At 43.3% G+C, this 26,606-nt stretch overlaps 1 protein-coding gene across 1 annotated transcript; it reads right to left on the bottom strand.

Annotated features, from left to right (window-relative positions):
• On the bottom strand, positions 1-26,193 carry LOC308301709 (SLAIN motif-containing protein-like; the record flags this gene model as incomplete). The annotated part of the gene is given in 11 exon segments (XM_080745786.1): positions 1-168; positions 787-1,087; positions 2,574-2,717; positions 3,639-3,880; positions 6,016-6,124; positions 7,643-7,783; positions 10,876-10,917; positions 10,920-11,000; positions 16,898-17,034; positions 25,090-25,567; positions 25,977-26,193. Coding segments are annotated over 11 exon segments (1,947 nt in total). The 3' UTR covers positions 1-113.
• Between the last annotated feature and the right edge of the window lie 413 nt (positions 26,194-26,606).

The following is a 26,606-nucleotide window of genomic DNA, read 5'->3' as shown; positions in this document are numbered from 1 at the left end:
TGCTCCATTGTGAATGGATGGACAGAGGTATTCCAGTGTACACAGGGCAGCAGTGGTTGTTTGTCCTGTTAGGTGAGGAGGAGGAGGTTTCAATCCTTCATCAGTGTTTACACTCAGTAGCAGCCGTCCTTCCACGACTCGTCGGAGATCTTCGTCATCCCCAGGGACCTGTCAATCAAATGAGAAGCTTGACCTGAGATGACGACGACTGACAGGAGAGAGACTGTGCTTAAAGCAGTGCTTCTTGTTTGTCTAAATCTCTGGGACCCCAATCTATACTACAAAACCCTTGTGTTGATTTTAAGTTATACCATGTAACTTTTTTTTATAAAACAAATCTTAAAATTGTCCTAACTGTTAAATCTCTAAAGTTTTAGAACACCCACTCCGTTGAGGTCAACCACATAAAATGTCAAGAGCATTAGCATTTGTCGCCATTTGGAACCATGATAAGTGATGAATATGTATGGTATATTGCAATATTATTCTTATAGTGACAGGATCCAGTGCCTAGATTGTCTAGACACTTTTCACTTTCTACACATTTAACCAGGGCTGCAAATATTGATTATTTTCTTAGCGATTATTCTATCGATTACGTTTTCGGTTAATCGAATAATCAAGAACGCGGTTAAATATTTTTATAAATTCAAATCATTGAATTAGATAGTAGATAGCCGATCTACAAGCATAACAAATATCTATGTACATTTTCTTTGTTAAATCAATTATCGATTATTTTGAATCACTTAAAGTATATCGATTAGTTTGATTAAAAGTTGTCACCTTCTGGAGGGCTGTGCAAGTCTGCTGCGGCCATTGGGTGATGGTGCGACCTGCCCTCTGCCCACCACTGGCCGCCCTGTCCCGGCGGAGGCTCTCCCGGCCGGGTAGGCCCCTCCGCCCGCAGGGCCCGGTGACTGGACCCTGCGGACCCCTCCTCCCGCGGCAGGCCCCTGGATGACGGGCAGACCCCTGGACTGCTGTCGAACCGCTGCCATGGAGCCCACAGGCGGCATGGCTTTCACCGGGGCCCGCATGGAGAGAGGAGACTGGCCACTGGCCCGTAGCCGACTGCTGGTCATACCTTCAGGAGCAACCGAAGAAAAAGAAAAGAAGACTATTCATTAACACCCAAGGGGCCAAACTCTTTCAGTAACGAGATACGGCCACTGGAGGTCGCTGTGCCAAAACTTAGTTGTCTCGTCCCTCAACGAGACAAAGAAGGGTTAATTTGGTTACATGCAGCTGCATGCATCCTGTGTTGTCTGTGAAAGACCCTGGTCCATACGTCATAACGTGGCTGCATTGATTTCTATTCTATGCTGAAACATAAAAAGGGCTTTATCTATGAATAAGGTGCAAAGAACGCCAGGGAAGCAGAGATCTGCCTGTTTTCACGGCGACACTTTACCGCGATGGTCGGCCCCGGTTTGGATTTTAGTTTCGCGAGCGTTTGTAAACAAAATTAATGGATTATCCTCCTCAATCGTCAGCGGACACTCACGTGCACACGCGCGACGCTTCCGAGGCTCTTCAAAATTAAAGCGTAAGTGAACGACGGCAGCAGAAACAGCTAGAAATGTTAGAAACCTTGGCTTCCCAAGTTTTAATGGCGGAGTTATACTTAGTTGTGAGCGGGAGTTGCACACCGGAAAAAGTGGATCTGTAAGCTCACAATGCTTGTAGATCTGCTATTTCTGGCACGCAACTATTGTACGTTTACATCAGGCTTAACAGTGCATATCGATGATATCGATTTCTTGTAAGGGAACAGCCGAAAGGAAAAGAAGAAGAGGAGATCACAACATGATTTGCGCATAATGGTTTTGGTCCATGGTTCTTCAACAGGGGGTCCAGGTTACTACTGGGGCCACCAAATTATTGTATGATATAGGAAGGTTTTTTTTTTAAATCTGAAAATAGACATTGGTCCAGGCCAGGGTAATTGTAGCGCCCTTCTTTGTCTAGGGTTGATTGCAGGTGTGGTAGTCTCAAAAACATATATAAAAAATAAAAAATAAATAGAAAATGATGGTCCTTGGACAAAACATAAAATTGTATTTAATTGTATCATGCTAATAAAGTGCTCTGTGCTCAAAGTGAAAGGTGCAAAAAAAAGCGTGTTGGTCAAAGGGCCTTATACAGCACTGACGAAGGTCCTATGACAATGAAGGCATCAAAACTGCAGCATCACTTGGAGACGACCCAGAATGCTTTCATATCTCTCTATGGTCATCAGACATCGATGAGACAGTTGGCCAACTATGGTGAGCTAGCTTTTAGAGCCGCTCATCAAGAGAAGGACAGAGTTACCTTGCTGTGGAGGAGGAGGCCGGGTTACATGTGGGAGGGGTTACATGAGGAGTGGTTACATGTGGGAGGGGTTACGTGTGGAAGGGGAGGGGTTACTTGTGGGAGAGGTTACGTTGTGGAGTAGCCTGGGATCGCTTCCAATTTCGGGCAGAAAGACTGGTGATGCGAGGTTACGTGTGGAGGGGGAGTGGGTCAAGAGGGACATGGGGTTACGTGTGGAGGGGGAGTGGGTTACCTGTGGAGGGGGAGTGGGTTACCTGTGGAGGGGGATTGGGTCAAGCGGGACATGCGGTTGCCAGAGCTCTGGAGGTTAGCCTCCATGCTGCGGCTGTTTCGCACTGCTTCTAGAGAACGCAGGCTGGTGCGGGGGGCCAGGTTAGGCATGCTGTGCCTCAACTCCTCTGGAACACACACACACACACACACACACACAAGCACACGCACGGACAGACACAACAGACCCACACACACAAACATGTCACATTTGAGAACAATCAATATTAAGTACAGCATAATTGTACAGGTGTCTGTCCTTGTTATTCCAGTCATGTGTGGTGGACTGGTGGTGTTGCTGTTGTGCATCTGCCCTTTTGCCATTGAACTCAAATCCCAGGACTTTTATCTTACTTGAATTAAGTGTTTGTGATTGCAGACAGGAGCACATGACCCTAGCTTGGGAACAACGGATGTGTGTGTGGGATCTTAAGTGATGTTGATTGCCCACATCCGCGTGGCTGCAATTACTGTATGCTCTGGTAATGTCAGAGCAAAATGACCGCAGTTCTTGTATTTGTTTTACTGAAGTTAAGATTAGGAAAAAGGTTAGGTTTAGGCATAGTTTTTGGGGCGAGCGTTCTTGTATTCCCGGGGACCCCCAGGGCTTTTTGAAGGGGTTCCAGGGGGTCCCCAGACAAATCAGTTAATTTAGGAGCAAAATCAGTTTAACCAATTTAACCTTATTTTACACTATTCGAAAATATCTGATTTATAAGCTCACCTTTATTTTTTTCCTAAATCTTTATCCCACGATTTTGTAACCCATTTTTCACCCGGTGTCAATTATCTAAAGTAATACTGGGCACTACACTCCCTCTGCCAACCTGGAGAGTCGAAACAACGGACTGACCTCATGCTTCCTTCTATGCATGAGGAGGAGTCCAAGTCGCTTCTTTTCACCTGACAGAGGGGAGCTTGCCCGGTTGGACGTAGCGCGTGGAAGGAACACGTTATTCTAACCAGTTCCTTTCCCCTCCATCAGAATGACATGAAGATAAAACAGGTGGGAGAACCACTAGGGAATGGATTCAAGCTCACGCTCTCACCCTCGCTCTTGGCGAACTTGAGCAGCTCCGCGCTGGGCCCCTGCAGCGAGCGGCGGGGCACCCTGGTGCGCGGCGGCGGAGCGCCCAGCCGGCCGCCGTAGTCCTGGCCGTGGTTGGAGGTGGAGGGCGACAGGCAGCGCGGCGAGCCCAGCGGGGACGGCGTGAAGCGGTGGCGGCGCTGCGGCAGCGAGCAGCACTCGTCCTCCTCGTCCTCCAGGCTGTAGCTGTCGAACTCCTGGTCGCTGTGAGCAGGGTTATTAGAGAAGTTATCATACGTTAAATAAGTTGTTACTAGTAAGACACGTCAGGGCGCCCTAAAGGACGAGGTTGCGCCATGTCTTGGCCATCTGGCCAGTGATGTATGTCGGACCAGTTACCCATATATGGAGACCCCTGGCACCCATATATAGAGATCTATGTACTGTATATGGAGATATGCTGTGAGAGCCCAAACATGCTTACTCAGTTATTCGTTATGTGAAAGTCAAGTCCTATGATGTCTATGACATCTGACATCATACATACAATCCCTTTCATGCCCATACATGGAGATCCCTGTCTGTAGAACCAGCCACACAGATATGGGCTGTCTTGGCCATATGGGTTAGGGTTAGGGTTGGCCTAACGAAAACTAGGCGTGACAAAACATTTTAGTATTTTGGGGGGATATGAAATCTTATATTTCGATATTCTTAGCTCTGCCTAGAACAGTCAACAACACCAGGCATCCCTCTAGTGGACACAGAAGTCAAATGTCTACTATTTTCAGATGATCTGGTGTTATTGTCTCCCACCAAAGGATTACAGCAGCACCTTGACATCTTGCACAAATTCTCAAAGAAGTGGGCCCTGACAGTAAATCTAGTCAAGACAAAAATTATGATATTCCAAAAAAGACAAACCCCCATGAACCAACAATTCTTTCTAAATACGACAGCACTAGAACACACAAAAAACTATACATACCTTCGCCTAAACATCAGTAGCACAGGAAACTTCAACAAAGCTGCAAACGACCTGAGAGAATGCCATCAAAAGGAATGTCAAGCTAGACTCCCAATAAAAATCTAGTTAAAGATATTAGACTCTGTTATAGAACCCATCTCCCTCTATGGCTGCGAGATCTGGGGTCCCCTTGCCAAACAAAATTTTGAAAAATGGGACAAACACCAAACCGAGACGCTGCATGCAGAACTATGCAAATCCATCCTCCGCACCCAACGGAAAACAACAAACAATGTTTGCAGGGCAGAACTAGGACGATACCCACTCATTATTAAAGTAAAAAAGAGAGCACTTAAATGTTATAACCACCTAAAAGAAAGCAACCCAGACATGATTCATAACATAGCCCTCAACCATAGTGAAAACCTACAGGGATGCCCACTGAGTCAGCTGGCCCAGGGACTCTGGGCACAAACGCAAGCACAACTACCAGACGGAAAACCCATTGGACCAAACCAGATTATAAGAAAACTAAAAGAAAGCTACCTGACGCACTGGAAAGAGACAACCCAAAGCCAAAGCAAAATGGAATGCTACCTAGCACTAGTAAAAAGAGAAAAACATTGGCAGAATATCTGAGCACGGCCTTGCAATAGAGAAAGGCTGCCACAGACAGACCACACTTCCAAGGGAAGACAGGCTATGCACCCACTGCACACAAATTGTGGTGGAAACAGAGCTACACTTTCTAACCACCTGCCCACTATACCAAGACATCAGAGACACATACTTTCCACAGATTACACACACCCGAAGTGAGTTTGTAAACATGACCAATGATGAAAAACTCCCATACCTACTGGGAGAATTACAACAATGTGCGAACACAGCAGCAAGATTTGTGAACTGTTGCGACAAAAGATGGCTAGAAACCCAACCACCCTAAGGACTACAAACCATGGATTGACATCTAGAACCTACTGCACACATACAGTATGAAACAGAGCTGCTACCTTTAAATGTGACATAGCTCTGTTTACACAATGCTGTACCCCCTCCAAATATGTTCCCCATTTTCAACTGTTTGCTTGCTTTGGCAATGTAAACGTATGTTTTCTCATGCCAATAAAGCTCCTTTGAATTGTAAGCCTTGTTGTTAAAAATTATCAATAATATTCATGTAAAAATAGCAGATCTACAAGCTCACAATGTATCGCGACATCTTGTGAGCTTAAAGATGTGCTATTTGTGCTATATGTCTGAGATTTGAATCTTGCCCCCGACTACCCCATATTACAATAAAAAACTAAAACACTAAATTAAAACTAAAAGAAATATATAAAAAATAAATAAACAGGCAGACTTTCCTTGAAAACAAAATAAAACAAAAAGTCAAAAATAAATAAATGTAAAAATGCAGAACTATAATAACCTTGCGCTGTAGGTGCCTCCACCTCCTCGCCGCAGCGACTGCAGAGAGGCACAGGAGCTGCGCCGCGATGCGGACGCAGAGTTGGACGTAGCGTAGTCCTGCCTCAGACCTGAGGGAAAAACACACACAATTAGAGATGCCGCCGATTATCGGCAATGGGTCGGATCGGCTCGATATGAAATGTTATTAGTGTGATCAGTGATTCCCATCAAACACAACTAGCAGGCGCCAACACATTGCTTGACTTTCTGCTTTTAAAGAAATATGCGATTAAAAACAGAAATGTTATTGAATACAACAATATATTATTGTGACATGGTTTGTTTTTTGCCTTGAATATAATGAAGCCAGACTATATTGCCATACTGTCTGAATGGGAAAACATTTTCTTTTTTATTTTCTTTTTTCATTAGGAGGAATTTCCCTAAGACTAAAATTGTTCATGCAATTAATCAGATTAAATATTTTAATCGATTGACAGCCTTAATAAATAATAATATTACCCCACTTGATTGGATCGGTGATTGATCGGTATCGGGTGATCAGACTTAGGTGACCGGTTCCAAAAAACCTGATCGCCCCATCTCTACACGCAATACATGGGAGACAAATACTGTAGCCGTGCCCCCTAGTGGCTAAACCGTTAAACGTGTCAACTAGGGCAGCAACAATTGTCAATTTCACTGTGTCGGATGGAGTCCAAAACCATTCCTTTTTTTTTTTGTCATTATAAGGATTAAAATAGTGAAAATATCAGATCTAGAAGCTCTGCATTGCGAGGTGTTGTGAGCTTGTAATCAAGAAGCAAATTATTTTGGCTCATACAAAATATACATACTTCATTAATCAAATCAAATCATTTTTAAATTATGGAGACACGGGGAGAACATGCAAACAGAACATGCAAACTCTACACAGAAAGGCCCTTTTGCTAACCCGACCTAGGGTATGGGCACTGATGCCGCAGAGGAGAGAATACGTCCTCAGCGGGAATTGAAACCGGGACCTTCTAGCTATGAGGCGACTGCGCCACCGTGCCTGATTGACTTCATATTTCCTTATCAGCTGCCTGTTATATACAGATATACAGTACTCTTTAGACTCTGAGGGGAAAGCATTTATGGCTTCTGTGGTGAACGCGACGTGCATTGGCAAGGCACGACTAGAGATGGGACAATAAGCGATATTATCGTTTATCGCGATAAAAAACACTCACGATAATCGTATCGTGGAGATTTAATTTATCGTGATATCGTCCACCGTCATGCACTGGGATCAATTCACCTTTTATATGCAGAGCTGCATATCCGGTACCACTTAAACCCTCTAGCCTATAATTGGTAAAACGGACCTGTAAACAACGTACTTGATACAGACTTTTTCCCCACTCTCTACCAAATCCCTTTACCAAAAAAAAGCCGATCTACAAGCTCACAACGCGTCGCAACGCGACAAGTTGTGAGCTTGTAGATCTGCTATTTTTTGGCAAATGTTCCGCTCCAGGATAATGGATGTTGGGGATATTTTGATTATCGCGATAATATCATAAATCGCAATATCTTTGGTCACAATAATCGTAATATGACATCGTCATATCGTCCCATCCCTAGGCACGACGACTACTCACTCTCCTCCTGGAGGCGGGCCATGATCTGCACGTCGGTGAGGTCCTGCAGCTTGTATCCCATGGAGATGGAGTCGTCTGACGTACTGAGCTCGCTGTCAATGGACGACTGTGAGCTCAGGGCCGAGCGCACGCCCATCACACCTGAAACCCAGACATACACCACTTTAACCCATTTAGGCCTAAAATTATTGAATGCTTTAGCCAGTGAAAAATAGCAGATATACAAGCTCGCAGCGCGGCACCGAGTGCCGCGCTGCGAGCTTGTAGATCTGCTATTTTTGAAAAAGTCGTGAAAATGTGTGCAAATCTTTGAATATATGTATGTATGTATAATGTATAAATGTATGTATGTATAAATATCATTTTGGGGGTCCTTCACATGAAAAGGTTTGAGAACCACTGACATAGTAGTCTCTCAAGAACAGACTAACCGAGCTCCAGTTAAATGAAAAGGACCTTTTCTTTGACGATGGCTGGCCAGATTGTTGACATACAAACATTGTTTTTTCAAAAAATCTTAGAAGGATTCAAAAGACACTTCAAAAATCTAATTTTCACGATTTTTCAAAAATAGCAGATCTACAAGCTCGCAGCGCGGCACTCGGTGCGATATGTCGGTCTGACATTCAGCTATGGCCTGTGTTCGAATGGATATGTTCTTCTTGCAGTCCAGTAGAGATGGAGCTCGAAACAAGGGCCCGCTACAAACTCGATAACAAATGTATTGAGTACCCACTACCAGGTATCAATAAGCTTTGGGCTTATCAAGCTTGTTATCGAGCATAGCGGCCCATGACGTCATGAAGCGAGAATTAAATTATTACAGTACTATTCATTCATAAAATAAAGCCAGATTGTTTCAATGATATTTAATGAAAATATATTTTACTTTTGTCATCTTCATAGATGGTGGTCACTGCCACAAACTCAGTCACAACAACTGGCCAATACAAAAAGATACCAGTTACAGTATGTTCAGACTTTTTCATCTCGCGGCTTTCCACAAAACATTAGAAAACGCTCAATAGTGGGCTCGATAAAAGCCCGTCTCAATAAGCAGGATAGATAAGATGCTCATTATCAATAAAAATGAACGAGCTCCATCCCTAGTAGACATGCAACATTTTTGGGTCTCTCAATAATGCATAATTGCAGGTACTGACGTATGTCGTCAAAGTCAATTGATGCCCAATATATCGGTCTGGCTCTAGACACTTTGTGCTGAGCCCTTCAGCATGCATCTGGAATGTCCTTGTCTGGTGATAATGCACAGGGAAAACTGTATGCAAAGTCTGCCTGCCAGGCCTGTCTGTGTGTCTGTCTGTCTGACTTCCTGCCAGGACTGACTATCTGTCTATTTGCCTGGCAGGCTTGTCTGTCTTTCTGTCTGTACACATCCATAGCACTGGACAACAACATTGACATCCAGGGGCATTTGGTTATGTAAACTATTAGAAACGGTCACCCTCACAAGCCAAGCAACAAGTCCACAGATTCATGCAAAGATTTGGTTATTTATAGAGTTTGCACAACACCACAAGCATTGTTGGTCTTTGCACAGGTCTTTGCACAGTGGGATGTGCATGGCGGGTCAACTAGTGTATTAAACGCTTATGTCCCTGCTAATCTTATGCTAAATACTACTAATTTATTATCATCGTTTTAGTGTAAAAAGTACATTTAGCCGAAAGCAAGGAAATCCATTTAGCTGAATCAACAATGAATGGATAAACATGTTCGCAATATGCCCTACTTTTAGGCAGCGTTTAAAATAAGATCGGTTAATTGGAATATTATATGAAACATTTCCAAATTACTTTTGTATAGTAGTTTTTAGAGTGTTGCCCTACTTTTACACTAGTCATGTACCATTATGTACAAAATATATGTACAGTACTATATGTACACGAACATTGTTTACATTTCAGTGAAATGAGTTGCGGTGCACATCCCTAGTGTCTAAAACACAGGTGCAAAGTATTTATAACCAATACTGCCACAAAGCCAAGCTCACTGATTTTAACATACCGGTAGTTCAGTAATTCACCACACACACACATGCAAACGCGCTCGCGCACACACCACGCACGCACACACACACAGCTTCAAACCCAGTAGTACACACAGCACATCATTTAGTACTTAAATTCCATCTCAACCTCCAACCATCGTTACTGCAAATCCAATTAGAACAGTGTTTCTCAAACCTTTTTCATTTCCAGGACTGATTTTTACACAGTAAAATCCTCAGTGTTAAACTAACTATCAGTAAACCCTCTCAAGACACCCCGGGACCCCCAGGGGGGGACCGCCATGGGTCTTTAACTCTGAGAGTTTATTTAACTCTCTGACTTAATTAAACACAGAAGATCCCAGAGGATCCCAGATCTAAAAATGTTGATTAAATGAGTGACCGTGGCCTGAAAGGAAAGAGGTTGAGAAACCAGTGCTTTATAGCAGTGGTTCTCAACCTGTGGGTCGGGTCCCCACATGATTTTGGGTGGGTGGTCCCTCGATGACTGTGGAGTGACAATTTAAGGATGTTTTAATACCAACCATTACTGCACCAAAAGTAATCAATGAACTATACTATAAAAACTGGTCAAACATGTAATTTTAAGAAAAGAAAATAGACAATCTACAAGCTCACAACACCTCGCAATGCGAGGCATTGTGAGCTTGTAGATCTGCTATTTTCACAATATTTTTCTGTTGAACCGAGTCAAACAAAATTGAATGCCTAAACTCCTACAATTCTAAGTGCTTAAGTTGTCAGTGCGTGGGGGGGGGGGGGGGGGGGGGGGTCCCCAGTTCAAATATGGTGATTTTTAGGCCTGAAAAGGTTGAGAACCAGTGCTTAATAGGACACATTAATGCATGTAACTTTTCCAATGCAGTTACAGCACAGATGCTGTGCAGAGCAGAGGCACACCGTGTGTTAATCAGGGCTGCAACTGTCCATTATCCCTTTAGCCTTTATTCTATCCATTGCTTTTTTGATTAATCAAATAATCTAAAAGCACTTTTTTATTTTATACTGTATATCAACAAACTGATTAACATCTTAATACTTATCAAAATGATAAGCCTATAATAACATGCCCAAAATAGGGATGGATTATTGCAAGATCTTATTATGTTACAGATGATCAAGTCCTTTCTATGATCGATTTAATTTCGCTGACGCTGGGTTTCATGGTTGCACCCGTAGTGTTAATCTCATCATGCCATACCTGAGTTGCCACAGGTTAGTAGGGTGGATTTGTTAGTTGATTGTGGTACCCAGGAGAGGTCAGGCCTGAGCTGGCGGTGCCCGCGTCCCCCGAGGGGCTGCTGTACATGTTCCTCCACCGGGACGCTGCAGGGGACATGATGATGGGACAGGACAAGGGACAAAAATAAATTACAGAAGAAAATAAACTCATTGTCTTAAAACGTAATTAAACATCAAACATATAATTTTCGGAATGTCTGTCTGAGTGAGTGTCTGTCTGTCTGTCTGTCTGAGTGTCTGTCTGTCTGAGTGTCTGTCACAGCGTTTCTCCTCAGTGGCTGGAGCAATTGATCTGAAATCGCATCACCATTAGCATATGAACACACCTGACATAACTGTGAAGCCTGTTTGTCACTTTCACAAATCATATGCTGTATATTAGCATTTTTATGGTGTAACCACTATCTATTCTGCATCTAGCATGAGGCATATCTATTCTGCATCTAGCATGGGGCAACATGTTTAACCAGCTCTGTGTGCATGTGCGTGTGTGTGTGTGTGTGTGTGTGTGTGTGTGTGTGTGTGTGTGTGTGTGTGTGTGTGTGTGTGTGTGTGTGTGGGTGGGGGGGGGGGGGGGGGGGGGGGGGGGGGGGGGGGGGGGTGTTGGCTGGCCCTCTTTCAGATGTTGTCATGTAGATCGGTACACAGTATCTCTGTAGCCTTTAAACGAAACGGGTATTTCTTACATTGATGCTCCTACATATTATCATGCAAGCACCAGAAAGTTACTTTCCATCCCTCATATACTGTGTGCACAGTGCACACCCCATAACCCACACACTGCACATCATTTCGGAGCTCATATCTTTGAACGGGTAAGAACTAGTTTTCAATAATCGCTAAAAATCTCATGTAAAAAGAATATGTATTTGGCATCCCTCTACACCAAAACTATTTGCCGGAAAAGCCGATCTGCAAGCTCACAACTTTGTTGATGGTCGTTGATGCCACATGCGGCCTCCACCTTCATTTACTGCGGCCCGCAGGTTAATATGGGAAATAATGATATATTATTGATTTCAGTTGTCTACATTAGTAGCTTAATGACTTGTCCTAGTTTTTTTTTTCTCTTTTTTTTCGTCCAATGTATTTGTATTTAAGTTCATAAAGTTAACATAAGAACATTGTTTTCAGGATTCCGATTCAAAAATAGGTAAAAGTAATTCAGGATTCCAATTCAATAATAGCAAAAATATAGTGGCCCTCTCCATCATCAAAGTTGCCCACCCCTGTTGTAGATCAATCTTGTAGATTGTAGAGCTTTTATTTTCGGCAAATGTTTCCTCCAGAATAGGGACTCATATAGGGCTCAAGTGCTTGAACCATACTGTATATTCTTAATTTACCGGGACCCCTCAGGGGTCTGCGTTCGCCCTCTCTTTTTTTCCTCTCTTTACATTGTTTACAACAAATCTCTTCACCGCTGCAATGCGTCATCAGCTTGTAAATCAGCTATTTTCCCCAAATGTTTTTGTGCCAGAATAGCGACACTAGAGATCATGTGGTTAAGCATATACATCATGATGACGTGCGTAAGGTGTATCAGTACCTCGCGTTGAATCGGTGAAAAGTTGGGAACAAAACTTTAGGTTGTATGCACACAACCACAAAAAAAAACCACAAACCTTTTAGGTAGGTCATTTCATAAAGCCAGAACATAATGCTGAGAACAACATGTCCTATATTTGACATAAAGTGGAACTCGACGACGAGGGCATAATGTTCCTTACGTACACCTGTTGAAAAGCACCTCCATTGTTAGCCATGCATCCATGTGTGGACGCTATGGTGCCAGCAGGCATCACTGTTGGAAAGTTACTAAAGTACCTTTACTCAAGTACCATACTTAAACCATTCAGAACGGCTACACACTATTGTGTATTATTATTTTATGCTTTAACTATTGAAAAATAGCAGATATACAAGCTCACAGCGCGGCACCGAGTGCCGCGCTGCAAGCTTGTAGATCTGCTATTTATTTTTTTTTAATTGTGAGATTTTTAATTTTGACCCGATTCTATAAGTGTCTTTTGAATCCTTCTAAGGTTTTTGAGCGGTGGTCACAACGCTCCTATACGTGGCCGTGTGTGTGGGTCTGTCTGTCTGTCTGTCTGTCTCCGGGTATGTAGCCTGCAGTAACCTTTTCTGACCACACATGTTAAGGGAGGGGCGCTGTTGCACACACACACACACACACACACACACACACACACACACACACACACACACACACACACACACACACACACACACACACACACACACACACACACACACACACACACACACACACACACACACACACACACACACACACACACACACACGCTCAGTTCACACGAGTGTGATTTTTTTTTTAAAACCTATGTTTCTACTGTATGTCAGCAATCTGACTATAGCCATCGTCAAAGAAAAGGTCCTTTTCACTTAACTGGAGCTCAGTTAGTCTGTTCTTGAGAGACTACCATGTCAGTGGTTCTCAAACCTTTTCATGTCAAGGACCCCCAAAATGATATGTATTTGGCCAAGCAAAATTTGAGTTACAAACGTTCGCTTAAAAAATAAATATATTCAAAGATTTGCACACATTTTCACGACTTTTCAAAAATAGCAGATCTACTAGCTCGCAGCGCGGCACTCGGTGCCGCGCTGTGAGCTTGTAGATCTGCTATTTTTCAATAGTTAAAGCATTCAATAATTCTAGGCGTAAATGGGTTAAGTGAAGTTTTGAAGTATTTTTTTACTTTACTCAAGCATGTGAGCATCCCCCCCTTACCTTACCCCCACCCCCTTTTCCCCCCTACTCAGTACATATACTGTAGTGTTTTATATTGCGATGATATTTGAATGTTTTTTGTTGCTATTTCTATGTCCATGAATTGAATACCAAGGACCTCAGACGTAAACAAGGCTGTAAAGGGTTTATTTGGGGTGTTCCTTTAAGGCAGGGTGTTTAACTGTACTTGAACTGCTTGTACTGTTTTTTTTTTTGTCTAATAAAATATTCAATCAATCAACAATCAAGTCCATTTTTCAATACTTTACACTTCTACTCCACTACAATTATTTGAAAACTTTAGTTCTTGTAGAATTTGATTAACATTACAAAACATACATTCAGCCTATTGAACAGCCCATATGTTATATACAAAGTAACTAAAGGTTTTCAAATAATTGTGATAAAGTAAAAATCACACTCGTGTGAACTGAGCGGTGGTGTGTGTGTGTGTGTGTGTGTGTGTGTGTGTGTGTGTGTGTGTGTGTGTGTGTGTGTATGTGTGTGTGTGTGTGTGTGTGTGTGTGTGTGTGTGTGTGTGTGTGTGTGTGTGTGTGTGTGTGTGTGTGTGTGTGTGTGTGTGTGTGTGTGCAACAGCGCCCCTCCCTTAACATGTGTGGTCAGAAAAGGTTACTGCAGGCTACGGACACAGAGACAGACATACAGACATACAGACATACAGACAGACAGACAGACCCACACACACGGCCACGTATAGGAGCGTTGTGACCACCGCTCAAAAAGTACAATATGTGCCCCTGAGATGCAGTGGAGTAGAAAGTAGAAAGTATAATTACTTTCCAGCGCTGGCGGTGGTTGGTATTTAAACATGTGAGCTGAGCCGGGGCCGTTGGGGGAAGGTAATCCAACCCAGGCCTCATTCAGAGCTGGTGTGAATGGCTTTGTTGTTCCATGCTGTCGTTGGTGCAGGAAGCACTGGCTTCACGCCCCATCACTACCCAATGGGTACTTTTTTGTTGCCATACCTTAGCAACAGGCACGATTACAGTACATTTTATTATTTTTTCCCTGTAGCCAAGGTATGGCAGCTGCCACAGCTTGCCGTACCCAATTGACGCCTCTGAACTAAACGTGCTAAATAAATTAAAAAAACGAATCTTTGCACACACTAAAAAAAGATAACTATCTGAAGCTGTATTGTGTGTTTGTGAAACTAACTAAAACAAAGTAAAATCACAAAGTCACAGAAAATCGTATTTTCTGTTTATTTCATTGGCAAGTATTTTGGGTTGATGAAATCTCATTTCATTTATTTTTTTTGCTGTGCCAATTCTAGTGTGAATAGAGGGTATGCGCGTGACATCGTCATCATACTCGGAGGTTATGTGGGAATGCCGTACTGAGTGGCAAAAAACTACTTTCTGGCCTTGACAGCCCATACATCCAAACAGAAAAGTCCTATCTGATTTATCACTTTGCCACTCGATTTGCCATTCACTGTATGCATGCGCATACCCTCTATACCAGTGTTTCTCAACCACTGTGCCTGGGGACATTTGGTGTGCCCCAGAGAAGGGTCAAGTGTACCCCTTGAAACTGCTTGAAAGCCAGTATTGTATTTATCATTTTAAAAACAGCCGATATACAAGCACACAACGCCTCGTGGTGCGAGGCGTTGTGTGCTTGTAGATCTGCTGTTTTCGCTACTGTTGTGCGACAGCCTTGTATGATGAAGCAGCTTTGCGAAGAAACGTACAAATTTGAAACTTGGAGATACAAGGTTTCTTTCCGACAGTGATGACATTTACACCCCCGTATTATGTCGGTGTGCCCATGGATTCTTGGGACATGAAAAGTGTGCCCAAGCAAAAAAAAGGTTAACTGTGAATATCGCTCCATTTGGCTGTCGTGTTGTTGGTGTTCAGATGTGAGGGCCGCGAGCGCATTTCAGATTCTCACAAGTGGGCCCTGTACTGTACTGGTACGGAAGAGGATGAGCACCACTGCTGCAAGCTACAGTATGTGGGGCATTGTCAACATGATTCACAGGTTCTTCTTGCTGTTGTGAGCAGCAGTAAATAAAGCTCCGGTCACAGGTCCTTGTTGCTGTGAGCAGTAAATAAGACTAACTCCACCGCAGGGGGAGGTTGACGGTGTCACGACAACCAGGTGCTCCAAAACCTGGCCGGGAAATGATATGGTAGTAATAAAAAAAGTCACCGAAGCCTTTCTCGCATTCGTGCGAATTGAAACTCGTTTGAACACCGTCTTTTGTTAAGACGTGTAACGTCCTACATAACGGTGCAACAGTTAACTCAAACCAATTCGTGGACTGACTGGCGTTAGGCCTACATAGAGAGTGGACTTAATGTTCAGGCCAAGAACCCCTTAGTTGAGAAATAGATGAAGCAGGGACCCCCTACAACCTGTTCATAGATTCCATATAGTTTCATCGTTTGACAGCACAATCATCAGTGTATTTTGGATTCATGTCAATTTGTGTTTTCAGATATTTAACGACTTGAACCGTCAATACTTAAAAATGTTGACATTCACTCTGTACTTGGTCTGCTCTTTTTCCCCCTCTACAAAACCTCTTTGCCGAAAATAGCAGATCTACAAGCTCACAACGCCTCACGCTTGCGTTGTGAGCTTGTAGATCTACTATTTTTGGCTAAAGTTCTCAGGATATGGACGTTAGGGTTCAAGTGGTTGATATAAAAAAGGGGAAAAAAAGGTTTCTATCACACAAAGATTTGGAGGACCCCCTGTAGTAACTCTGAGGACCCCCTAGGGGTCCCGGACCACCTGTTGAAGACCCCTGGTTCAGAGAGCGGCTCAAAGAAGAACAATGCATGTGTTACTGTATGCATGGTGGAGTAGTGATAAGACTGATTCTTATCTTTAGTTTTGTTTTTCTTTTACTTTAGATCAGGGTTATCCAAAGTGCAGCCCAGGGGCCGAAAGTACTGTACATTATGTCAGGAGATGTAGTCGGCCCTTGGGTGTTTTAATAATTTCTAATGTGGCCCCCTTTGAAAAAAAGTTAGGGCATCCCTGCTTTAGATACAGTATAGTGTAGTTGGTCTCATGGTGCACTTTGTTCAGAGCCCTCACAAGAAAGCATTTCCTTGCATTGTGTGCAGCGTGTGCATCTGACTTTAAATAGCCTTGGCAGTGTGTGGACAAAGTCGCCAGCCTCTGTGGGCACCCCCGGTGTAAATAACGGTGAAGACACACTTACACTGGTCCAGACGGGTCATCAGTGTGCGGCGTGCCACCTCCGTCTCGGGACTGGGATGGTCCAGAACCTGCCGACACCACTTCAGAGGAGACTCTGGACCCATGTCTGCTGCCTGCTTCTTAGGGGAGACGTACAGCCTGCAGGGAGGGAGGGAGGCAAGACAAGTTAAAGAAGCACTTCCAATGATCCAATATATGATATCGGCTACACAAGGCTCACGGATTGTGTGAGCCCTGGATATACGCATGCTGTAAAAATAGGATTGGTACTATTTTGTACATGCGTCTTTCTTTTTTTTTTATACTTTTTATTGCAATGATTTCAATTCATAAATCACATTTTATGTCCATAGTTGCAATAATTTTCTTTTCTTTTTTTTTTTACATCTTTTTTAAACACGTGCAAAAACCCACCACCTACATAACACAATAAAAATACATGAAATAAAATAAAAAATAAAATAAAGAGGCTTTTTTTGGAAAATACAACATAAAAATGGACCGCAACAAAAAGAAGAGGGGTTATGTGGGCATGTTATCCTTGTACATGCGTCTAAGCGTTTTGTACACAGGCTCCTCAGGTCCTTGATGTAGCCAGGGGCTTTTCTCACGCGCACAGACAAAACATACATTTTCTGGTGTAGTCCGGCCGTAAGTTTCAAGCTAGTCTGTAGCGGAATGTTTGGATAAGAGCATTAAATACTTGTGTTGGCCTGCGAGGTATGCCCTTAAAGGTGCGGTAAGTGATGTTTTGGTTAAAACAAAAAAGGTTATTGTTAAGTGGTCTACGCTCATTATTCTGCTAGTAATCCTTGCTACAGAGTGTTTATTAGGTAACAGGGGTTTCCCCATCCGAACAGAAATAACTGAAAATACAGTTGGGATTCCAATTCCACCCAATCAGGAAATAACTCATACAGTAAAGGCTACAAGATAAGCAAGTGCAAGTGATGAACGTAAGGGAAAAAAAAGCAGTCCTCTGTTATTGAACAAACACTATACAGTCTAGCAATGATTACCATCTATGATTTACAAGCTCACAAAGTATCGCATCGACAGTTTTTTAATGATCGTTCATTAATAGTAATCAAGTCATGATTTGAAGTCATATCTCACAGCCTTACTGTGACGCGATGCGAGTAAATTCAATGGTAGTCTTTAAAAGACAAGAAAGCGTCCGCACACACTGACTGGTCACCAATCACAAGATCCTTGTGATTGGTTGTAAGACTAGCTCATGCAAGTTGTTCCGTATACCCTGAATAAGGCAGTTGTGTCTGCCGAAACATTGGCTGAAGCGTCCTAAAATAAACATTGGCACTTTGGCTACCAGTGTGTGCGGAAGCTTTCTTGTCTTTTAAAGAAGACTACCATTGAGATTATTTTTCCGTGAGCCGACACCACTACAAGGACTCTTCGTGTACAGTGATGCGAGTAAATGAATACCATAAGTCAACAGAACACCCTTGTACATCTCCGGGCCAAACCAATACAACTGGTTTTTCTTTACCCTAAAGCCTATCCTGTCCCAAAAAAACAGGCTTTTATTTGATTGCTTCCTGCCCTAGAGAGAGAGAGAGGTTTTCCAGACTCGCTCAGCAGCAATGGCAGCGGTGCTTTGCCCTCCATGGTCTGATCCATCGCTGCACATTACACTGACAAGAACTCTTCAAAACATCGTCGGCACTTCTACTGCAACAGGGACTGACGTGCAAAGCGGCGACGCTTAGCACAGCGTGAAGCCCACACAATACCGCAACACTGGTGACTGGTGTGCAGACTGTGCACTAGTAGGGGTGCAGTACTTGAACTAGACTAATTGATTTAATCGATTCCAAAAGATAATCGATAATTGATCATTTAATAAAATGATCATAGAAATGAATCTATCCTAAATTGGGGAAATTGCAAAGTGTTGTGAGCTTCTAGAATGGCTATTTTCAAAACAAAATGAAAATGTTTTGAGATTTTCTGCCTATAACTACATGCCCAAAACGGGGACAGATTTTATTTTTTAACCCATTTAGGCCTTTTCAATTAACTGGAGCTCAGTTAGTTTGTTCCTGAGAGACTACTATGTCAGTGGTTCTCATCTCAAAATATTTAGTTCCAGGGACCCCCCAAGACGCAAAATTTGAGTTACAAACGTTCGCTTAAAAAATAACACATATTCAAAGACTTGCACACATATTCACAACTTTTTCAAAAATAGCAGATCTACAAGCTTGCAGCCGCGCTGTGAGCTTGTATATCTGCTATTTTTCAATAGTTAAAGCGTTAAGTAATGTTAGGCCTAAATGGGTATAATCGATTAATGTGATCAGACCAGAACTGTTGCACCCCTAATCCTGGTGAACGTGTGAAGCAGTGGTCAATCACGTGGGATTGATCCCAGATAGAGTCAGTCCCACAAAAGCCTGCCCTGCGCCCACACTGGTTTTGAACCAATCTACGTTGGCAACTCATCTTCCCACTGGGCAAATACAAAGAGAGAGCCACGACGTTCCACTGGGATGAGAAACAATGCAGAGTTATCCAGGTCACACCGCCGTGGCCTGCCAGAGAGCACAGCCTCTCAGAGGCCACCCTTCGTTTGCCACCGGGTCTAAGCTGCGTGGATCTATTCTCCATCTATAGCTTAAAGGGCCAGTTCACCTCTGGGACAACCAGATCTTATTTTATTGTTGTTTGGGACACGATCAACACTATCCTGAGTTATTTTTTGTGTTCAATCTGTGTTTTGAGATTTTAGTATTTCAGCATGAAGGATGATGCATTTTGCATCATATGAAGCAGCATGATGACTCCTTCATGCTGAAATACTAAAATATCTCAAAAATCCAGAGTCAACATTTTTATCTAAACTCTTTGCTTCTGGGGGTCCCTGGAACAAGACATTTTGAGATGGGGGTCCGCGGGCCAAATACATATCATTTTGGGGGTCCTTGACATGACAAAGTTTGAGAACCACTGATATAGGCCCATTCTACTAATGTCTTCAAAATCCTAACAGTTTTCTGAAAAAAACGTATGTTGCTATATCAGTGATTCTCAAACTTTGTCATGTCAAGGACCCCCAAAATTATATGTATTTGGCCGCGGACCCCCATCTAAAGAAATGTTTGTTCCAGGGACCCCCAGAAGCAAAGATTTGAGTTAAGCCCTAAGCTAGACTAGATGCATCTAGCTTTAGGGCCACAGACCCGTTGGCAAAAACAAGCACGCCTCAGAGAGAGAGAGAGAGAGAGAGAGAGAGAGAGAGAGAGAGAGAGAGAGAGAGAGTCACACCATGGCCTGCTGGAGAGCACAGCCTCAGAGAGATTCAGAGAGTCTGAGCTACTTCTGAATGCTTATATTCAGAAGTATATAGAGTATACCTCTTCAGCCCTATATATTGGCCTATTGGTCTTTGACTCTAAACGGAAACAAATCCAGAACCTGTGAATGGAATATATTTCACGCCGTCACGGGCCACGGTTCATTTAGTCTGGGCTTGACATTAACTTTTGAGGCACTTGTCCTCAAGTACATCTCCCATTCACTTGTCCATGCACAAAAGTCACTTGTCCGGATATAAATTTGCCATTTCATGCTAGGAGCGTCACAGAAAACGTGACACCAAGAGCCACTTGTCCAACAGACAAGCACATTTTTACTGAACTTGTCATTAAAGATTTATTAGTTGTCCCGGACAACAGGACAAGCCTTAATGTCATGCCCTGCATTTAGTACTTGTTGTCAAAAAGACCACCCCCACACACACACACACACACACTCTCCAGCCAATTTCCACAGGGCCCCACCAGATCACATGCTGTGTGTTTACCCATGCCACAGCATCCAGCCCAGGGCAGATCAGATTATGGCCCCTGACTGTGTGTGGATTACTGGATGTTGTGGCTACTGGCTAGGATGATAACCTCACACAAAGCACATATGGTAGGACTGTGCAAACGAACTCAAAAACACAACTGGTTTGGCCGTTAAGCCCCATGGCTGATCTGCTAAAGATAAGTAGCTAACAGCAAAAACAACCCGGTCAAGCGATCAGCCATACCAGCACACAAACATGTTGTACCTACAAATTAAGACAGATTTGCAATGCAAATATTACATTATTAATTCTACTACTTTCCTTAAATTAAATCTTGATGAGTATTAGACTTTTCAAATTTGAATTTGGTCACAAACCAAGACAACAAGGCAGACATGAGCTAACATTGAAACTGGACACACGCTCAGCAGCAAAATCATGCTAACCTCACTGATAGTTTAAAGGTGATCACTGGCACACTGGCAGAAGTGTGAGAGAGAGGATTTTTATTTTAAAATCAAATGTTTTAAACGTGGTCAATTAAACTAAGTCACCTAATTTGCAGCAAATTATATCCTGCACATAATTCTACATTCATTAAAATCTGAACTTTGACAGGTGGATTATTGCTCTAATTGAGTCTAATAATCGTTATAAGAATGTCATGACAATCAAAATATGTCAGAATTTTGACAGGGTGTCATTAAAATGTATGATGACATGGCACACTGACTATCTCGAAAAGAAAAGAAAAACATGACACTTCATTTCAAAAAGGTTGCTGACCCCCTGGTTTAAAGTCTTCCATGAACTAGTGGACTAGGCCTAACAACTCTCGGCTTCGTCAAATCTTTTAACATTATATCCCTGTTAAATTGGTCTAAAAGGGGAAATAAAGCAGGCTTAACAACGTGTTGTTCAAATAAAGGACGGTAGCGCTGTGTGTGTCCTGTGTAAATTTGCCAAGGAGCTGTTAAGTGAAGTCACGCTGGCCGCTGATTAGTGGCCGTCACATGGAAGAGGCCAGCTCAGCTGTAAGGGAGCGCCGGGCAGACCAGCCCCCCTCACATGTCAACACTGCTGCGTTTGCCTAGTAGGGGTGTAACGATACCATACGCATCACGATACATGGTTGGCGATACAATACATGGACAATAAATATTGGTTCATTCATGGCGATATGATACGATTCGATTCAATGATTTAAAATGGATATAGTAACTATTTAGCAAAGAAATTAAATCTGTGTGAAACGTGTCAATAGAGCAGGTTTTTTAAGTGAAAGATCTATTATTATGGATATAAATAAGTAAACACTGTGATTATCTAGCAAATACATGGACCGTCCTTATATTACAACACATGGACAAACCAGCACCTTGACATGAACACAGAGATTACACACATTTATCAATAGACCAATAGCTAGACCAGTAGCTTTGTGAAATGGAAAAGTAATTAAACAGCTCTTTTCCATTTTCCTTCTTAAAATTGCATACTGTACAATCAATTATTTGCACTGCAAAACGATTCGATACCGATTATCTGCATTGTAAAACGATACCGATACGATACAAAGCCAAAACGGTACGATATAGTAGATCATTGCAAATTAAAATAGATTTTTCGATTCAGTTACTATATCGTTACACCCCTATTGCCTACAGCTCACTGACTAGATCACGTTGGATCCACCGCTCTGGATGCTCTCTCCCTCACTGCCCCCCCTCCCCCCTTATAAATTCTCTCCACATCACTGCCCTCTGGCTCAGTCAGTGGCTCTCAAAGTGGTGTCCGGGGACGCCCAGGGGTCCTTAAGTGGGGTCCGGAGGAAGGGTCCCCAGCAAAATGAGGGGGCCAGAGCCCAGAACAAATCAAAAATGGTTGTTCCATTCAGTCCATTGATTAGAAATTGATCGTTCAAAATATGCTCTTCCTTGACCTACACTGTTCAGGGAAACAGCTCTCAAACTCTTTTAACACGGTTCTATTGTGAAAATAGTAAATCTACATCCTCACCGCGAGGCGTTTTCCACAGTTTTTGTCTCTAATATTTGACAATTTGGCCAATGTTTAATTTGCCTAATTGACAAATAAAGCCGATTCTGAAATGGAACCAAACGGTTCCATTTTGGATTCTATCACACATTCGGACCACCGGTGGTCCCCCTGACCCACCGTTGAGAACCAGCGCTCTAGCGTCCTCCCGGTCACTAGTCATGATCAAACTAAGCATGGCTCTGTCATAAAGGTAGACCTTTGCAAGTACAAGAATAGCTCAGATTAGACTCTCCTCTGCCTCTGTTGCTGGGACGAGGGGGGAAAATCCCTCATCTATTCTTTTTCATGCTACATATTGTCACTGTCAGGCAAGAAACCTTGTATGTCCAAAAAAACGTTACTTTGCAGGAAATGGAAAAAAATAACCTGTTTTCCAAATGGATCCAATGTAGCTATTATTATGTCACAAGCTCTAGTTAATAATAATTGACATTAATTACTTAAATATTTATAAAAACCCACAGACACACTTAACCACTTCCACATTAAACCAGTTAGACGCCCAAGGGCGAAAAAAGACCTCGCCTTTGGCCATCTATATGGATTCTGTTAGTGTGGTTCTCCTAACAGGGCATCATCTGGGATACAATCCCTTGTATGCCCATATATGGAGATCCCTAACAGAATCCCTTTTATGCACATATATGGAGATCCCTGCTCCGAGTATCTGACATCACTGTGCATGTTACCTGTTTATGCCCATATATGGAGATCCCTAACAGAATCCCTTTTATGCCCATATTTTGAGATCCCTGCACTGAGTATCTGACGTCACTGTGCATGTCACCTGTTTATGCCCATATATGGAGATCCCTGCTCTGAGTATCTGACATCACTGTGCATGTTACCTGTTTATGCCCATATATGGAGATCCCTAACTGAATCCCTTTTATGCCCATATATGGAGATCCCTGCTCTGAGTATCTGACATCACTGTGATATCACAGTGATGTGTCAGGGCCAGGGGAACCACAGTGTCAGGCAGGCATTCCCCGTCCGTCCGGACGGACACGGACAAGCTGTGACGGTTCTGATAGTAAACTGCGACCTACGGTTGCAATAAAAAATGTTTGTTCATTGTGAGCTTGTAGATTGGCTATTTTCGTTACTTTTGCATGCCGCTCTTGTATGACAAAGCAGGGTATCAATTTACTTTTTTATTTATTAATAATAATACATAAAAAGACATTGAGGTACAGGGTTTCTGCCTGACAGCAACATCATGACCCTCTCAGTCACGGCAGTGTTACGCAGTGACCTGATACTTCCATCCCCGTCGGTTGTCCCATAAAGAGCGAATAGCGGCTGTGATTTCACGAGGTTGAGAACAACCGGAAAACGTCATTGTTGTGACTCATGTGGCTCCAAGGGGCTGTTCAGCTCTTCAGAAAAAACATACAAACACCCCCAAACACAATGACGGAACCCTACTTGTGACATCAGTGGTGTGACGCATGTGGATGATGAGCCTCACCTCTCGGTCTTCGCTGAAGACAATATATCACATATCTTTGCTCTTGGGCAGAACCCCCCCTAAATGAATGCCCTACTTCCACCATACAAGAGTATCAGGCAAAAAAAATGCCTATCTACAAGTCTAGATGCATTGTGAGCTTGTAGACTTGCTACGCTATGTTTTTAAAATGTCGTAAGTGAAAGTGGTTGATCGTGGGTTTTATAAATATCAAAGCAATGGAAAGTATTAGCAAGAGCTTGTAACTAAAATAATAACTACGTTGCAGGTGATTTTTTCGAACAGTTTTGGACATACAAGGTTTCCACCAAGAGCAAAGATGTACAGTAAATATTGATATCATTATGACCAACCCACTCCTTGTCCCTCGTGTGAGAGCTAAACCAAAAGACAAAAATTAAACCAATGAACCAATGAATGCTATGGGACAGTAGTTCTCAACGTGTGGTCCAGGGTCCCCCGGGGATCCATGAGGCGGTTCCAGGGGGTCCCCAGCAAATTTATTGACAGTTAGAAACCTTACGTACAAAATGGAACCAAATGCACCCTTACGAGAGTAAATTTGATTACATTTTGTACACTCTCACAGTTATGGGGGTCTGTGGCAGAACGCATAGCTAAATGGGGGTGTCCTTGAAATTTAAAAAAGGTTTCTTGCTTCACCTGTGATCCTAGTTTACTGACTACTACACTGCACTACACAATCTCTCATGCATGCACAATATTTTCATGCATGCATTTACCTTACTTATTGTAAGTCGCTCTGGATAAGAACGTCTGCACTTTAATGCCTAAATTGTAAATTGTGAGAAGACACCATGCAGAAACACACGCAGACACCTACCAGCTGTCCTCATCCTGCACCTCCGCGCACTCGTCCTCCAGGTCCAGCACGTCTAACTCGTCCAGGGCCGTCTGGTCCACGCCCGAGTCGCTGTCCGCCAGGGTCTCCGACTCGTAGCTGTCCTGACAGGGGCTGTTGTCGCCGTCCGCCGTGGGGCTCAGCGGCGCTCCGTTAGCACAGGGCAGGGTCAGGAACCCGCCACAGGGCCCTTCTTCTCCGTCTACGTCGTCGTCCTCCTCCTCCAGCCTCCCGCCGGTCCCCACGGGGACGGGGGACATGTCCTCACTGCTGCTGCTGTCCAGCGGAGGGGACAGCTCCAGGTCTGTGTTGTTGCTGCTGCTGTTGTTGCGCTCCAGCCTGAGGTTGTTGGAGCTGTTGTTGGAGACGACTCCTCCTTCGGACAGCCGCTCGTTGATGTTGTTGGTGGCGGCGGCGGTGATGTCGTTGCTGTTGTTGCCGGCTCCCCCGTGGTGTAGGGCTGTGTCACAAGAACAGGATGGGGTTTTTTTTTTGGTTGATTTATCGTCAAAGTTTTAATTGTATTCTTGGCACTGACAGGATGTTGGAATGAGAACATTTCTGTTAGCCCTTGAGGCTTTTCTAAACAAAAGTTGCACACGCGGTCATATAGCGGTACTTAATGATTTTATACTTTCAAATCTAAGCTCAACAACGCGTGAGCGGCAATCTTTCGTGTGGGAAAACTCAATAATGTTTTTTCAACATCGACAAGCTCACAACGGTTATTTTCAGCGAAAGCTTTCCCCAGAATAACAGAACACAGAAATGACACTGGTATAATATATGAACGGAAACGATTCTAACAACAAAAAACGTATAGTACTGTGATAAGCTCCAGTAATTGCAATAAGGCCTAATAATAATACCTCCGTTTTGCAGACGGTTCTTTCCTCCCCGGTTGCGTAGCGTCTGGTTCTGGACCTCCAGGCGACGGACCAGCTCCTGCAGCTTGCGGACCTCCTCCAGCTCCTGCTGCTGCTCCTCTTCCTCCTCGTACCCGGGTTCAGAGGCCTGCAGCAGGCCGCTGGAGCTGCCGTGGTCCGCCTGCTGTTGGACTATGCTGGGGCTGTCTGGGACCACCATGCTCCCAGTCTGCCAAGGAGAGAGAGACAACAACAACACCGATTACAATTTACAATTTACGCATTTAGCAGACGCCCTTAATCCAAACATCAAATGCACAGCAATAGTAATCTAAGAAGAACATAGGTAGACCAAGCACCTATTCAATAAAAGACATTATAAGAACCAGAAAGAACAGATGCTATGGAATGGAGTGTGGAGGGGCCAAGGGTGGTCTTATTTATTTATCAAATAAAAATAAAAAACAGAAAAAGAAATGACTGTGAAATGGCTAATTTTAATCAGGACAAGTGACTTTTGTGTCTGGACAAGTGAAAGGGAAATTTGTCCAAGGACAAGTGTCTCAAAAAGTTATGACAAATATGTCTAAAAGGCAAAAGTAACAGATCTACAAGCGCAAAACGAGTCGCTTC

The sequence above is a fragment of the Nannobrachium achirus genome (genome assembly GCF_963921795.1).
Source record: "Nannobrachium achirus genome assembly, chromosome: 17".
NCBI lineage: Eukaryota > Metazoa > Chordata > Actinopteri > Myctophiformes > Myctophidae > Nannobrachium > Nannobrachium achirus.
The sequence above is the reverse complement of the archived record's forward strand: the minus strand, read 5'-3'. Positions and strand labels throughout refer to the sequence as shown.